Source organism: Embiotoca jacksoni, unplaced genomic scaffold (assembly GCF_022577435.1).
Source record: "Embiotoca jacksoni isolate LCO1_2020_lvr unplaced genomic scaffold, fEmbJac1.0.p SCAF_13, whole genome shotgun sequence".
Lineage (NCBI taxonomy): Eukaryota > Metazoa > Chordata > Actinopteri > Embiotocidae > Embiotoca > Embiotoca jacksoni.
In genome coordinates, this window is record NW_027185263.1 from 10,784,731 (window position 1) to 10,796,505 (window position 11,775).

The 11,775-nt window shown below is 45.1% G+C and overlaps 1 protein-coding gene across 1 annotated transcript; it reads left to right on the top strand.

The window, feature by feature from the left end:
• The first annotated feature begins 468 nt into the window (after positions 1-468).
• Positions 469-11,458, top strand: dlat (dihydrolipoamide S-acetyltransferase (E2 component of pyruvate dehydrogenase complex)). The gene is made up of 14 exons (XM_069146429.1): positions 469-901; positions 2,475-2,576; positions 2,683-2,807; positions 3,337-3,493; positions 6,437-6,563; positions 6,867-7,048; positions 7,182-7,320; positions 7,463-7,530; positions 7,807-7,905; positions 8,229-8,336; positions 8,433-8,551; positions 9,701-9,863; positions 10,023-10,159; positions 10,249-11,458. The coding sequence occupies exons 1-14, from the start codon at positions 653-655 to the stop codon at positions 10,376-10,378; spliced, it is 1,905 nt and encodes a 634-aa protein (XP_069002530.1). The 5' UTR covers positions 469-652; the 3' UTR covers positions 10,379-11,458.
• Positions 11,459-11,775: the final 317 nt, after the last annotated feature.

Genomic DNA, 11,775 nt, shown 5'->3' on the forward strand with positions numbered 1-11,775 from the left:
TTAATCTGTTGAATATTTTTGTGATCGTCTAAAACTGGAAACATTTAAATTTGTTTCTGTTAATTTAATGAAATAGTTGCATAGTTTAATTTTCAGTTGATGATGAGTTTATTAATAGACTAACTGATGCAGGTGTTAACTCCGCTGTAACTACTGGACATTGAGGGATAATATAAAGATAAAAGCATATAACTGGATGTCAGCGGTCAAAGACGCGGTAGCACGGACCACACAGTTTATGACAGGCAAATATTTACTGCCACCATGTGGTCGCTGACGGGAGTGTCGTACAATATATCCTTGCACCTCTTGAATAGAGTTTCCAATTTGAACCAAAAGTTTTTTGAATACATGTTCCTTTTTTATTTCATTGGTTTGTTTAGGTTTTATTCAGAGTTGTAGTGTTTATTTCGGTGATTGAAATTTGAATGGCCACTATTTACGACACCCCATTGGAAGTACGGCAGGACGAGGAAGGAGAGCCGTAAAGCGTCGTGTTTTGGATCGCAGGAGGTCATTAGAAAGTGAGCAGTAAGTCCGGGCCGGCTTCTCGGGGCACAGAGACAGTCGGTGCCAGCGTTATCTCTGATGCCGGTGTAAGACCAGATACATAATTTAACAGCTCTGCATAGCTTTTTCAACCGCAGCAAAAATGCTTCGACTCGTCCTGCGGCTCAGGCCGTCCTCCGGGCTCCCCTGTCCCCGCGCCCTCCCGTCCGGGCCTGCTGCGCTCGGCTCCCGCTTTGTTCCCGGAACCGGCCGTCTGCGGCGGCTTCACTGCGGAGCGGGGTCCCAGGCCTCGTCTTTAGCCTCGGGCTTCGGCCACAGAGGAGCCCTGCTGCGGTGTCCCCAGCTGGCGGGTCAGACCGGCCGTTTCTACAGCCTGCCGCCGCACCAGAAGGTAAACGACACCCGACCGGGTCTCGGGCTGCAGTAGCGCCGGCGGTTCATTACGATAGCTCCGTATGACCTCCCCAGCTAACACGAGACATGAGGTGCACGGTACACCGCAGAGGTGTCACTGCTTTAAAAGGTTCAACTCGAGGGCTCTGAAAAAAATGCTGTTGATGTTTTAAACTACTCTGTAACGTCACAATTCAGTTAACACTGTTTCTTGGCTGGAAAATCAAAGCTGTACTTTGTGATGCAGGCTTACACCACAGGAGGTTTGTCCTTTTATCAGGCGTTAATTCACATTTAATCAAGTTAAAGACGTCCAGCTGTGAGTCCAAGTGTCCTCGTGTCCCTTTTAACCACGCTGTCACCGTTAGTGTGTGTCTTTGGAGCAGCTCCGGAATAAGTGCACACTTCGAGCCCACCTGTGTCATTTATTGTGATTTCTCCTTAATAATGACACCACTGGGTCTGATCTGATCGCTGCACCCTAAAGATGAGGACTACTTGGGGGTACCAGAGCTCTGCAGCTGGCAAAAATAGATTTACCCTCCATAACATGCTGCTGAAGTTAATGTATTGATTGACTGTTGGAGTGCTTCCACACTGCACATGTATATGCATTAAAAACTCTATTGAGTGTGCTCTTGATATTCATTATTCTCCACAATGCCATACACAGACGAACAAACAAATAAGAAAGCAATGACTTACGGGTTAATAATTTGCTCCCACTTTGCTGACATTTATTGACGTTGCTGTAGGACTGGGTGATATATCGATCGTGTTGAGACTAGACTTTGTCTTTAGACTTTGCAAATTGTAATACTGTCAATACTTGTTGTCTTTTCCTGCTTTTTAAGACTACATTGCAGCAAAGCGATGTCATTTTCTAAACTTACCAGTTCTAGCTGTTTTATTATTGTTTGCCTTTTTTGTTATATCCACATTACAAAAAAAATGTCCCCTTAATAAAGGGATTAATAAAGTAACTACCTACCTTACTGATCATAATATATCAAAACTTTGGTCAAAAATATCATTTGAATTTTATTTCTGTGTTGTTTTTAATTGAATGATTATATCTGCCTTAAGTTTTTTAAAGTTCTATAAATGGAGTTTTCTTTTTTCATGTGTATAGATTTTACTGTCACAGCTGTAACCTCCCTTCTCTCTATGTTCAGCTGTTCAAAATCTGTGATTTGAGTCCTGTTAAATTCCTCTTTTCCGTGTCTCCAGTTTAATGTAGATCTATTTAGGAATCCCTCCACTGACCCGCATCTGTCTCTCCACTGGTAGCATATGTTTATCTCTGTTATCAGATGTTATTTGACCATAAAAATGAGGCGAGATGCAGCGGCAGCGTGTCGGCCGTTCATTGAGCAAAGGAATGAGGCGATGCTGATGTCACAACTGCGGTTACAACATTTGGCAGTATTTGCAAAAGCGAAGCCCCATTGAGGATACTGTAAAGTGACAATGGCGATCTTTTGGCATTCTTCAATCATCACCATGTTAAATGTTGTACTTTCTTTTGACTCCTTCCTTCTGGAACTCATAGACTGTTTTCTGTTGATCAGGTGGAGCTTCCTGCGCTTTCACCCACCATGCAAACAGGAACGATCGCTCGCTGGGAGAAGAAAGAGGGAGAGAAAATTGCAGAGGGCGACCTTATAGCTGAGGCAAGGATCTGTCTCTTGTGTGTGTGTGTGTGTGGTCTTGCACACTTGTAGGAGGTCATCACTGTATACTTATTTTTTTTTTTTAATGTTTTCCATGTCTTTGTAGGTCGAGACGGACAAGGCCACTGTCGGTTTTGAGATGTTGGAGGAGTGCTATCTGGCAAAGATCCTGGTTCCTGAAGGGACCAGAGATGTCACCGTTGGAGCAGTAATCTGCATCACAGTTGAAAAGTTAGTATCCTTTGACAATGTAAAACACGGGCTCAGAACCAATTACATCTCAATATAGAAAGGTGTTTCCTGTTGTCTGATTGAAAGTCTACAAGTTAATGCCTTTTATAATGAGGGGGGGAAAAAAAATGAAATCAAATAGGAAAACATTTTGACATTTGCAGAATACAGGCTCAGTAGATGACGCTGAAGTCATTTGCATCGATTGACATCGAGCCAGTTGTATTTCTACGCTATGTTTAATGTCAAATGAAGAGCAGGGTGTCACATCATTCCTGGGCAACCCTGTTGCCTTGGAAACACGTTGCGTGTACCCTTGAGGTTTAACAAACCTCATGAAACACCTGCACAAAGTTTGAGTCCCGCCTTGTTTACATCCAAGTTTACTGGCATCGCCGGCTTCCTAATGACACCGTTAGTAGGACTGCGTGTTACCTCAGACCATCAAAACAAAGACCCGGTTGTGCTTTGTGTTGATTTATGTCTAATATCTGTTTGTATATTCCTCTCCCCAACCACCCACCCACAGCCCTGACCTGATCTCAGCCTTTAAGGACGTAACGTTGGACTCGATCAAAGCAGCCGGTGCCACTCCCTCACCCGCTGCCTCCGCTCCTCCTCCTGCTGCTGCTGCTGCCGCCGCTCCACCTGCAGCCCCGGGCAGCTCTTACCCAACACATCTGAAGGTAGATGTGCTTTTAAACACACTAAAAGCACAGTCAGCCTGTGTTTACAGTCACAGTGTCCTGTATTCAGAGCTGTGGTTTGATCAGGGTTTCTAGTCAGATTCTTTTTGTTGTGACTACTTCGTATCAGAGCAGAGAAGCAGAACTGAATCATTCGGTGCTCCTGTGCAGTTTTTTGTTCTGTTTTTTTTTTCCCTCTGCTGGTGTGTTTTCTTTGATCGGCTTGAGCAACACATCCCCCGAGTCCATAAATGAAAAGCTGCTATTTGTAAAATCAAACACTTTCCATGTATGTGACAAAACAGAGGTGTAGTATTTAACGTCTACTTGAGGGCTTTTCATATCCACCCGTTCACATTGCCATAGTATGTTTCTGAGAGTAAAACCAACAAGTCAGGCGATTTTTATTATTTAATCAGGTCGACTGTTGTCGGAAGCTCGGGAAAATCTAAATGTCGTTAGAGGCTGCGCCAACAAATGGGCCTGAATTTCACTGTTGCGTCATTGAAAAGAATAATTTTCACACCTCGTTCTCACGTTTCACGTGTACGGGGATGTAGTCGGTGTACGGAAGACCTCCGGGCTAGTTGAGCTGTCTGGGCAGCTACAGGGAATCCTAGATAGCGCTCAAACAAAACTAAAGCTCGTTCTCTTTGCTTGCGCTGCAACTAGCTAAATTTCCAGCATTGAAATATGAATGCAGAGGATGTTCTGGACGAAGATACATTTTACAGTGTTTTGTCTGACTCCGATATTCGGCCGTATTGATTTGAATATTCAACCAAAGAAACGCAGCTGAGAGAAGAGAAGATGTTGCCGGCAGGGATCGTCCAGAAACCGAGCTGCAGAGAGCGAACAGGGACTGATGGGGCCTTTGGTCAAATTTCCTTCCGACGCCAACAGAAACTGAATCATTCTGCTTGTCAATTCTAGCTCGGGCAGCTTTGTTTGAAGCTGTCGCCGACGCCGACCGAGAGAGCTGAGTGTGTGTGTGTGTGTGTGTGTGTGTGTGTGTGTGTGTGTGTGTGTGTGTGTGTGTGTTCCTGGGCATGAAATCTTTTTGCTCACTTACACTTAGAGGTTGTGCTGGAGACCTTCCTCAGGGTACCGACGATGAACTGGAAAAAGACGTCCGACAACAGCAGGTTTCAGACGGCAGAAGAGCATTGAGTGAATATTTTTTCAGTTCGCACTTGGACGGTGACGCACGGCAACTTTGGACCAGCGGTTTTTCTCAACACGTGTTGTTTGTGTTTACAATACAGTGGGGCAAAAAAGTATTTAGTCAGCCACCAATTGTGCAAGTTCTCCCACTTAAAAAGATGAGAGACGCCTGTAATTTTCATCATAGGTACACTTCAACTATGAGAGACAGAATGGGGGGAAAGAATCCAGGAAATCACATTGTAGGATTTTTAATGAATTAATTGGTAAATTCCTCGGTAAAATAAGTATTTGGTCACCTACAAACAAGCAAGATTTCTGGCTCTCACAGACCTGTAACTTCTTCTTTAAGAGGCTCCTCTGTTCTCCACTCGTTGCCTGTATTAATGGAACCTGTTTGAACTTGTTATCAGTATAAAAGACACTTGTCCACAACCTCAAACAGTCACACTCCAAACTCCACTGTGGCCAAGACCAAAGAGCTGTCAAAGGACACCAGAAACAAAATTGTAGACCTGCACCAGGCTGGGAAGACTGAATCTGCAATAGGTAAGCAGCTTGGTGTGAAGAAATCAACTGTGGGAGCAATTATTAGAAAATGGAAGACATACAAGACCACTGATAATCTCCCTCGATCTGGGGCTCCACGCAAGATCTCACCCCGTGGGGCCAAAATGATCACAAGAACGGTGAACAAAAATCCCAGAACCACACGGGGGGACCTCGTGAATGATCTGCAGAGAGCTGGGACCAAAGTAACAAAGGCTACCATCAGTAACACACTACGCCGCCAGGGACTCAAATCCTGCAGTGCCAGACGTGTCCCCCTGCTTAAGCCAGTACATGTCCAGGCCCGTCTGAAGTTTGCTAGAGAGCATTTGGATGATCCAGAAGAGGATTGGGAGAATGTCATATGGTCAGATGAAACCAAAATAGAACTTTTTGGTAAAAACTCAACTCGTCGTGTTTGGAGGAGAAAGAATGCCGAGTTGCATCCAAAGAACACCGTACCTACTGTGAAGCATGGGGGTGGAAACATCATGCTTTGGGGCTGTTTTTCTGCAAGGGGACCAGGATGACTGATCTGTGTAAAGGAAAGAATGAATGGGGCCATGTATCGTGAGATTTTGAGTGAAAACCTCCTTCCATCAGCAAGGGCACTGAAGATGAAACGTGGCTGGGTCTTTCAGCATGACAATGATCCCAAACACACCGCCCGGGCAACGAAGGAGTGGCTTCGTAAGAAGCATTTCAAGGTCCTGGAGTGGCCTAGCCAGTCTCCAGATCTCAACCCCATAGAAAATCTGTGGAGGGAGTTGAAAGTCCGTGTTGCCCAGCGACAGCCCCAAAACATCACTGCTCTAGAGGAGATCTGCATGGAGGAATGGGCCAAAATACCAGCAACAGTGTGTGAAAAGCTTGTGAAGACTTACAGAAAACGTTTGACCTCTGTCATTGCCAACAAAGGGTATATAACAAAGTATTGAGATGAACTTTTGTTATTGACCAAATACTTATTGTCCACCATAATTTGCAAATATATTCTTTAAAAATCAGACAATGTGATTTTCAGGAATTTTTTTTCTCATTTTGTCTCTCATAGTTGAAGTGTACCTATGATGAAAATTACAGGCGTCTCTCATCTTTTTAAGTGGGAGAACTTGCATAATTGGTGGCTGACTAAATACTTTTTTGCCCCACTGTATGTGCTACCGTCTCCCTGTCTTTTTGCACATGTTGCTTATGTCGGTGTATGTTTGACGTGTGTGTGTGCTGCAGATCACACTTCCTGCCCTCTCTCCCACCATGACGATGGGAACAGTGCAGCGCTGGGAGAAGAAGGTCGGAGAGAAGCTGAGCGAAGGAGATCTGTTGGCGGAGATTGAAACCGACAAGGCGACCATTGGTAAATTAAATTTGTTTTGAACAGCTCAGTGCTGAAGTATTTGCTCTGTCAGCAAATACTTCTGCTTCTTTTTTTTTTGTTTTACCCATAATGTGCTCCAGAGTGTTACACTATAGGAGGTGGAAATCAGGACTTGTGGACAAAATTGTAAAAAGATAATCATCTTTGCTGTTGTTCTAATGTGTACTTTGCTATTGAATGGTCGTTATGCAGTGAGACTGTTTCCGTTCTCTTTTATTCTGGATGACAGCATGAGAGGAAGCTCTGACTCTGTCTGTCTCTCGTGTGTGTTTTGTGTTGCAGGCTTTGAGGTGCAGGAGGAGGGATATTTGGCTAAAATCATGGTGGCAGAGGGAACTCGGGATGTTCCCCTGGGGATGCCACTCTGCATCATAGTGGAGAAAGAAAGTGACATCGCCGCCTTCAAGGATTACGTAGAGACGGGTGTGGCAGAGGTCTCCACGCCACCTCCACCTCCACCACCGGTGAGACGCCTGGAAAGGTTTTACTTTCAAATATAAGGGAACGTCGTACGCAGGCGCTCCCAGACACCGACAGAATTCGGCCTCCCGAGTCGGTGTTACGGTTGCCGAGAAATGTTGTGCGCTTGTGTTGTAGGCTGCAGCTCCAGCTGCTGCACTCAGTCCTGCTCCGGCAGCGGCTGCACCCGCAGCCGCCAGGAAGGGCCGCGTGTTCGCCAGCCCACTCGCCAAGAAAATGGCTGCTGACAGAGGAATTGACCTGGCGCAAGTCAGCGGTAGGTAACCGAGACGCGTGCGATTACGATGTCGTTTGGTTGAAAATGTTGTTGTTTCTGGTGAAAATACTAAAATACCAGTAATTGTAAAAAGTAATGGTACAGTGTGTTTGTTTTTAAACATTGACATGTCTCTGTTCAGGTTCTGGTCCCGATGGACGCATCACTCGCAAGGATATAGAGAGCTTTGTTCCACCAAAGGCCGCACCTGTAAGTGACGCCCCCAACTGTGAAGTAGAAGTGATGCACATTTAATTACATCAACAACTTCATTTATCCTTCATGATTATTTAATAATCTGTTTTGAATATACTGCTCTAATGCTGAAATGATTTGCTGATGAATCGTTCAAATGATGGATTTGTGTTGGCAAATTACCCTTGAAGCCAATTTTGTCTGAACCTCTAAAGTTCGGTGTTCCATTTTGTCCGTCTCGGTTTTTGTTGTAATTTGTTTTGATGCAAATGAAGTCACTTCTGTTGGCAGGACATCGCCGCCGCTGCTCCAGCTGCTGCTCCACCTGCTGTCGCTCCTGCAGCAGCAGCTGGGACCTTCACAGACATCCCGATCAGCAACATCCGCAAGGTGAGAACAAATGCACACCTTGCCTTCTGGTGGTCCATCATATCCCACGAGGACTCCCTCTGCAGCTTGAACTCCTCTGCCGGGCAGCCGGGCGTAGTTCACGACAGTCTCCTTCTATGCAGGATGCAGTGTTGATGCACCGAGCGCCTCCAGGCAGTTTCTACAGTGCAGCTGTGTTATCTCTGACCCGCGCTTCCACATTTTGCCCCGCAGACGGGGCGCTTCATTTATCAAAACAGACTCCACCGACGCACCCCTCATTCCACCTCTCCGTGATGAATTATGGATCAAAGCTGACTTGCATATATTTGTCTCTCCCGCAGGTCATCGCTCAGAGGTTGATGCAGTCCAAGCAAACCATCCCCCACTATTATCTGTCTGTAGATGTCAACATGGACCAAGTGCTTGAGCTTCGAAAAGAGCTCAACACTGTGAGTTTCTGCACGTAAATGGACGTGAAATCTTCACTCCTGACCTACGATCATTATTTCCCGTACCTCCGAAACAACCTCTCTTCTTTCCTACAGGAGGTAAAAGCCCAAAATATCAAGCTTAGTGTGAATGACTTCATCATCAAAGCCAGCGCTCTGGCCTGCCTCAAGGTTCCTGAGTGCAACTCCTCCTGGTTGGACACAGTCATCCGCCAGTGAGTAAACACACAACAACAGGCATACAAGCACATGTATATGAAAAACTCTTCTCCTGGTTTATTAAACTACCTACGATCTTGCTGTGCGTTCCAGTCCGGTGGATCTCGCCGCGTCGTCTCTCTGCATTTAAAATCGACATTTATTCACTCGTATATTGACGGAAACATGGAGATGAGTAGATGCATCAGTCAGTGTGTTTGCATACACTTCAGTAACCGGGTTGTAGTCGTCTTTCTGTCGTAATTGGAGCTGCTTGATTCTGGAGAAAACGAGAAACTCGGATTTTCTTTGCGTTGAATTGAGATCAACATTCTCTCTCATGACTTTTCTCGAACCTAAATGTTTATTGCACTCCTTTACCTCGTACAGAAAAGTATGACGGTGCTTGATTTAGGACCGGCAAATAAGCTGTGGACATCGGGAAGTGAATGCTCCTGTTTGTAGCTTAAATGCAGCAGCTTCATGAATCTGACGATGAACATAAAGAGAATCAACTTCAGTCGCTTCTCTTCTCTGACTCACACAACCTTTGAACAGATATTTGTCTGCGTATTCTTACTGGCTTTATTTTCCTTATTTCTGGTTTCTGCTGCTTTGCGTCACATGGTGTAATGACGTCTTTTCATTTTTTAATAGATTGTTAAGTAGGAGCGCTGATGTCCCAAATGATTTCTCCAATAAAAGAATCAGTTGTGCAGCCCTAGAAGCAGTAACATTTTTATTTACATCAGCGTGGACTCGTGAAAATGACATCAGGTCTTCTAACGCGCTATAGCGATATATACTCAGATTTTGAGTAACGAGTTTATATTATCTGAATTCTGTCGTAACCAGGATTCACCCAGAAATCAGGTTATTTAAGTGCACGTAAACGTGTGACTTTAGTGTACGTTCACAGTAGTTCCAGTTTACTCAGTCATTTGTTGAAGGACAAGACGGAGAGACTGCAACGGGAAAAAGAGCCGGATTGTTAGATTGACAGCTGTTTGTCAAGACATTTGTCTCTAACAGTGTAGCTTCACCGTGGTGCCAGCAGAGGGCGCTGAGAGCGCAGACATTTTTCAACTGCTCTCACGTCCGAAACAAACTGGCATCAACCAGATGACTGTGCTGTCATCAGTGGTGACCTATTTTGATTCTTCCAGGAACCATGTGGTGGACCTGAACGTAGCAGTGAGCACAGCCAGCGGTCTCATCACGCCCATCGTGTTTAACGCCCACACCAAAGGACTGGCTGCCATCAGCTCTGACGTGACGGCTCTCGCTGCCAAGGCGAGAGAAGGCAAACTGCAGCCTCACGAGTTCCAGGTAAAGCACATCATCTGACTCTGTGGGTGTACATGTGTACTTCTTCAGCTTCAGGTGTGTTGGATGTGGGATAGCTAGTTTTATGCAAATTCCATCTATTAATAGCGAGCGAAGAAACTAGGACGCTCCTTCTTCACTGCGTTTCTTTTTCCCCACCAGGGAGGCACATTCACAATCTCTAATTTAGGGATGTTTGGGATCAAGAACTTCTCGGCCATCATTAACCCTCCCCAGGCTTGCATTCTCGCGGTCGGAGGCTCAGAGAAACGGCTGATGCCCGCTGACAACGAGAAAGGGTCAGTGCCACGGCAGCCGTACGGCAACAAGTCGAACACGCCGCCGTGAAAAACCCGTATCTAACGCAGCCTGCGTTTGGCTTTTGTAGGTTTGACGTAGCCAGCGTGATGTCGGTGACGCTGAGCTGCGACCACCGGGTGGTGGACGGGGCGGTCGGCGCTCAGTGGCTCGCGGAGTTCCGCAAGTTCCTGGAGAAGCCAGTCACCATGCTGTTGTGATCAGACTGTACTGCCATTAAACTGCAGCAACGGGCACGGACCGCTCACTGAAGTGATCCGGTCTGGATCCTCCTGTGATCGGCCAGACCGCCACCAGGTCACTCCCAGTTTCCCACGAAGAGCAAGAGCCAGAAGTCACTCCACTTACCTGTCCGTCTCTCTGTCCGTCTCTCTGTCTGTCCTCTCGCTCTTTCTCACTCATGCTCTATTTATTGTGGCCCCATCTAACGAGAGACCAGATTTTAGGTATAATTTACTCTAGAATAGAGACCGGCTTTGTGTCGCTAAACCATGGATAATGCTTTACAAAGGGAAGTGTTACATGTTCAACCAGCGAGCGCTCAAAACGTGTGTGTGTGTGTTTTTCTACACACTTCTGTCTTATGATTTGGTAAGAATATGATAAAGTCAACAGGAAGTGCTGTGTTACTTGATGGTTCCAGTCTTTTGAGTTGTGAGTAGTAGGTTGAGATTTTTTGTGTTTGCTTGCAGGTAAAAGGATTCAATTCAATTTAATTAAATTCAATTAAATTCAATTAAATTCAATTCATATAGTGCCAAATCACAAGACGGGTTATTTCATGGCACTTACCATATTAAAGTCCTTACAGGAAGACTTTGTGTGTTAAATGTGGGTTAACATTGAGATGCACACAGTCCAGATCTACACACACACACACACACACACACACACACACACACACACACACACACACACACCCCTGTTGTCTCTGTTCAGTGGCCACACACGCACATGGTTCTAATATTTAGCGTGTTTTCAGTGGGTTAATGCTACAGTGTGTGTATTCTTCACTGTGGATGAACATGGTGCTGTACATATATGTTTCTATGGTGATGAGCTGTTTGGCTGAAATAACCGCGCTCCAGGGAGACCTCACCAAATACCTGTATAGTGCTGACTGGTAACAAGCACTCTTAAAGGAAATACTGAAAGTTTTTTTTGCCAATTCAGTGAGGTTTTCACTTTCTGGTCTCGGAAGTCTTCTGTATTTCAAAGCTGAAACGCACAAAGCTGGAACTGGATGTTATTTGTTATTTGAATAAATCGGGAGATGTCAACCTTGTGGTATATGCTCTTTGGTTTGGGGTTTTATAAGTAGACCTATAGTAAAAGCCCAAATTAAAGCAGTGAGCAAAAGAAAAACTACTTGGTGTGATCTGAAATTTATTATTATTTTCATTTTTAAAGTATTTAAATAGAAACCAGGAGTGTGAGAAACTACCACAGTAACAGATATTTTAAAAAAGGGAAAGAGAGATGACAGAAGTCCAAACGAAACTGCAGGTGGAGGAGGACTTCAGCTTGTGGAGGATACTGACCTCATTGAGGTGACGTAATAAGGTCCAGTGTAAAAACTTGAAAAGGTCACATGTTG

Excerpts from the sequence above, each read along its gene's own strand:
- dlat (XM_069146429.1), top strand. The coding sequence starts at position 653 with ATGCTTCGACTCGTCCTGCGGCTCAGGCCGTCCTCCGGGCTCCCCTGT. Across the intron at positions 2,808-3,336 it reads ATCTGCATCACAGTTGAAAA|CCCTGACCTGATCTCAGCCT; the intron begins GTTAGTATCCTT and ends ACCCACCCACAG. Across the intron at positions 7,049-7,181 it reads CACCTCCACCTCCACCACCG|GCTGCAGCTCCAGCTGCTGC; the intron begins GTGAGACGCCTG and ends CTTGTGTTGTAG.